This window comes from Nicotiana sylvestris, chromosome 2, assembly GCF_000393655.2.
Source record: "Nicotiana sylvestris chromosome 2, ASM39365v2, whole genome shotgun sequence".
NCBI lineage: Eukaryota > Viridiplantae > Streptophyta > Magnoliopsida > Solanales > Solanaceae > Nicotiana > Nicotiana sylvestris.
The window spans coordinates 90,900,640-90,904,635 of NC_091058.1; the positions used below are offsets into that span (position 1 = coordinate 90,900,640).

The 3,996-nt window shown below is 36.8% G+C and overlaps 1 protein-coding gene across 1 annotated transcript; it reads right to left on the reverse strand.

Annotated features, from left to right (window-relative positions):
* Positions 1-789: 789 nt before the first annotated feature.
* LOC104247369 (LOB domain-containing protein 41-like) lies at positions 790-2,240 on the reverse strand. Its single transcript, XM_009803360.2, has 2 exons — positions 1,794-2,240; positions 790-1,665 (listed from the first exon to the last, which is right to left on the reverse strand). The coding sequence occupies exons 1-2, from the start codon at positions 1,981-1,983 to the stop codon at positions 959-961; spliced, it is 897 nt and encodes a 298-aa protein (XP_009801662.1). The 5' UTR covers positions 1,984-2,240; the 3' UTR covers positions 790-958.
* Positions 2,241-3,996: the final 1,756 nt, after the last annotated feature.

A 3,996-nucleotide genomic window follows, 5' to 3' on the forward strand; every position in this document is an offset into this window, starting at 1 on the left:
TAAGGGGAGAGTTCCAGGTAGATGATGACCGAGCAAAGAAAAGGTTGACGAGGAAGATATTGATCTGGAAAACAGTAGCAGTACGTAGGAAATTCGGCCATTGATGCAACTTCGAGAAAATGGCTGGTGGAAATAAATACAAAGAATTTGATTTTCATCTAAGATCCTAATCTTCTAGTGCTAGACACTTCAATTTCACCTACGAACCCCGCCTCCGATCCTTTTCTCCTGCACTATCTATAGCCTCCGATTCTTATCTTCTTATGTTCTTAATTTGATAGCCAGGAGTAATTTTTGAAAAATGAGAAAGATAAAGATGTGAAATTGACTCGTGTTATTCTACTGTTCTCAATTATTTCACACATTATTTTATCGATTACTGATAATGATGTTAATGACTTATTGTAGTCGTGGGTTTACATAATAAGAACAATTGGAATGGAAAGAGAGATAAAAATTGAAGAGCAGCAGGAAAAGGCATGAGGAATCAAGAATAAAATAAAAATATAGGGTTTGGATGTTGGGTTCAGTCATATGCGGGCTGGGTCCTTTAAATTGGATCAAGAATCCACATGGACCAATAAATCAAGGCCATATATATAATTTAAAGATGTAATAATGCCATATTGCCATATCATGATTCTATTAAAAGGAGGCCATTTTTAATTTTAAAAATAACGTTAAAGGCATTTTTAACCCAGGAGACATTTATGAATTATTTTTAATATATTAAGGATATTTTTGAATCATTTTTCCAAATGTTAACGCCCTGATCAGGAACAATATAACTTTAAGAGGAAATTCTTTCGCTTTTGGTTTCCAAGAAATAATTTTTTCTTTCAAGTATATATAGTCGAATTTGTACATATACTCTGTAGTTGCTAGAGGACAAAAAGGTAAACCAAAAGGGACAAAAATGTAACACGCGTAAAAATGGTCTACAAAGAAAATCTACTGATCAACAAAATTGATCACAACGGAAAGTAAGGCCCAGCTCCATTTTACATTCTCCGGCGGCGTCTAGCAAGTGAACAGCTTCACTCCGTTTCGTATCCTTCGGCTTACCGTGAGACGTTGCAAAAGGCGCAAAGCCTAAAGTCAGTTCCAGTTCGATTTCGCCGTCTTCAGCTCGGTCGTCAACTTGAGATACGGAAGCAGGTTCGACTGCAGTTGAATCTTCAGCTTCGGCCATCTCTGCGGACTGTAAACTCTCAATCTCCCTGCTTTCGCACTGCGCATTTGGAGCCGACACTGCCGCAGCTTCAGACTGGTGACTCAATGAAGAGTCGTGGCTTGTAGACCCGTTAACTTTCTCAAGGGCGGATTCATCACCCGACCCGGAACAAACCGGGTTAGCTTTTGTCGCTTTTGTATTAGTAGCTGAGCGCTTGAATCGACATCGGGTCCTGACCCGGTGAAGATCATTTGACTTGATAGCGTTGTCATCTTTGTTAATATGCCTAATGTCGTACGGCAATTTCAAAGGAGGACCGTTGTTGTTTACAGCAACTTCAGAAGCTATAGGAGTAACTGGAGCTCCTTTGAGTACTGCTTCCACCGCATTTTGACAAAGCTGCCAATTTCCAGACCATAATAACCCCACGGATCCATATATTGGGTTCACTATTCTGCCACAAGCCTCGTATAGTAATGACCTAAATATAGCTGCAAACATAGAAAACAAAAAATTTAGTAAAGTTTAAACTATAAAGTACGTACTAAACTACTAATACGCATGCATGGACTTGAATAATTAATATAACTTGTTTTGAGAGTCCAGAACAGTCATTTACCAGGACGGAGATGATCAGGGCCGGCGTTAATAAGATTCATAAGGCCAGCACGGCCGTAAAACTTTGCGAGGAAAACAGTAGCGTTGGATTGAGACTCGGGAGTTTTGATCCATTGAAGACATGGCCGTATACTACAACTTTCGCTGCAGCCCTTTCGAAGAACTCTACAACCATTGCAACTCATCCGCATTTTTTAGTAATTTTGGCAAATTTAGATATTTGTTTGACAAGAGAAGTATTTTATATTTATAGTCTATAGAGAAGGGAAGATTTTTATGAGTTAAAGATGAGAAGATGCATGAGACTTATATATGAACCCCCTTTGGTTTTATTTTGTGGGATTACTAGAGGCGCAGTGGGTTTGTCTCGAGAGGAAGAATAGCAGTATATTTCTATTGAAAACCAGGTTTTCCACATTCCTGGAATAGGGAGCTGCACCACCACCTTATTGTGTAAAAAATAAAGGCTCATACCATATGATTTTAAAATAACACAACTGCAAAGCCGTAAAACACTCTCGTTCCAACTACGTGCTTTTCACACCCCAATCACTATAGTCGACCTGACAATTTTATTGGTTGGTTATTAACTTAGGTCCAAAAGGATTCAATCTTTGTTTCTACAAATGGTCCAAAAAAGCAGCTGCTTTTACTTTAGGAACAGTAAAACAGAAGCTTGAAATGGCAAATGGAGAAGGCATCTTGTTCTGAAAAGAATAGACAGGTGGAGATGAAATAGGAAGCATTGGGGCTCGGTGCCATGCAAGTAAAAACAAAAAAAATTGGAGGATGAAGCGCGTGGATGTCACATGAGAGTGTCAGAGTGCGGTCGAATTGCCACATATCGTGGAGAGACGCGGGCCCACAAGCACCATTTTAGTGGCCCCCATCTTAAAGCGCTCCCGGTTTACGGGAAAGTCGTGTTCCACGAAGAAAACCGCTTATGGGGTGGGAAAACCGGCGAATGGGTTGACGGTTTTGAATTTCTGTCTGTGGGCGGGGGAGGAGACGGAACCCGTGGGCCACCGATTTCATTGGAACCCATAATATAGGAGTAAATTAATTACTTATAAATTTTCCAAGGGTTTATTTAAAATGACCGCAAATTAAGATTATTTAATTTATTAATGAACTTTTTATTCTAAATTCGACCGGGAAATACTATAATGAATGTCATCCACGCGCCTATTGCTAATGGCAGGTAGAATTAGAGCTCGTTTAGACATAATAAATTTTTTTTCCCTTTTTTTCAAAAAAAAAATTACTTTTTTTCGAAATCACTGTTTGTTCATAAAATTTTCAATTTTCATGCATTTTGGAAAATTTCGAAAATTTAAAAAACTCCAAAAATCTATTTTTCAAAATTTTCGCTCAAATCACTCGCGAAACTTAAAAAACAACCCAAAATTATATTCATGACCAAACACAACTCAAAATTTCAAATGTCATTTTCACTTGAATTTTTTTTTTTACCATTCTTATGTCCAAACGCTCACTTAGGAGAAATTTTTTGTACTAAAATGGACAATGGCTACTGAATTTTTTTAAGGATAATTTTGAAAACAAATACTTGTAATTTTTGTAGTACTGTTTATACGTAAATATTAACTTCATGACCTTTGGACCTTTGGGTCAATGAAATCACAAGTAAAAAAAGAAAAGCGAACATATTTGATCCAACTATCATACTACTCCAATAGTATGACATCTGTAGTATGAAAGAGGAAATTGGTTGGTCTTATTTTTCCAAGAAAAATAGCATCTATCATACTACTACGATATTTTTTTAAAAAAAAGTTATCCGACAGATGTCATAGCAATATTTACAATTCAATTTGGGAAAATTCTTCCAAGAAATAACATGTAAAAGAGACAACAAAAATCTAGCTAAACTATGCGCAACTATATTCCATATTTTAAATAATACGTACAATATTAATATTATCAACTTGTTTAAGAAGTCGGACGGTCTAATTTGACATAATATTGCGTTAACTGTTAACAATGTTTAAAAAAAGAAGAAAGGAAGTTCATGATTTGGACGTGAAATCCACGAGGAAAGAAGCAAGTGGTGGAACCTTAATTGGCAATGTTTAAATTGCAGCAATTATACTACAGTAGTAATATTTTAAAGAGTGGGCGGCCACTGGGAATTTGAAGAACAAGACTCTTATAACTCCATCACATGCAATTATCTATTTCCC

Excerpts from the sequence above, each read along its gene's own strand:
- LOC104247369 (XM_009803360.2), bottom strand. The coding sequence starts at position 1,983 with ATGCGGATGAGTTGCAATGGTTGTAGAGTTCTTCGAAAGGGCTGCAGC. Across the intron at positions 1,666-1,793 it reads CCCTGATCATCTCCGTCCTG|CTATATTTAGGTCATTACTA; the intron begins GTAAATGACTGT and ends CTATGTTTGCAG.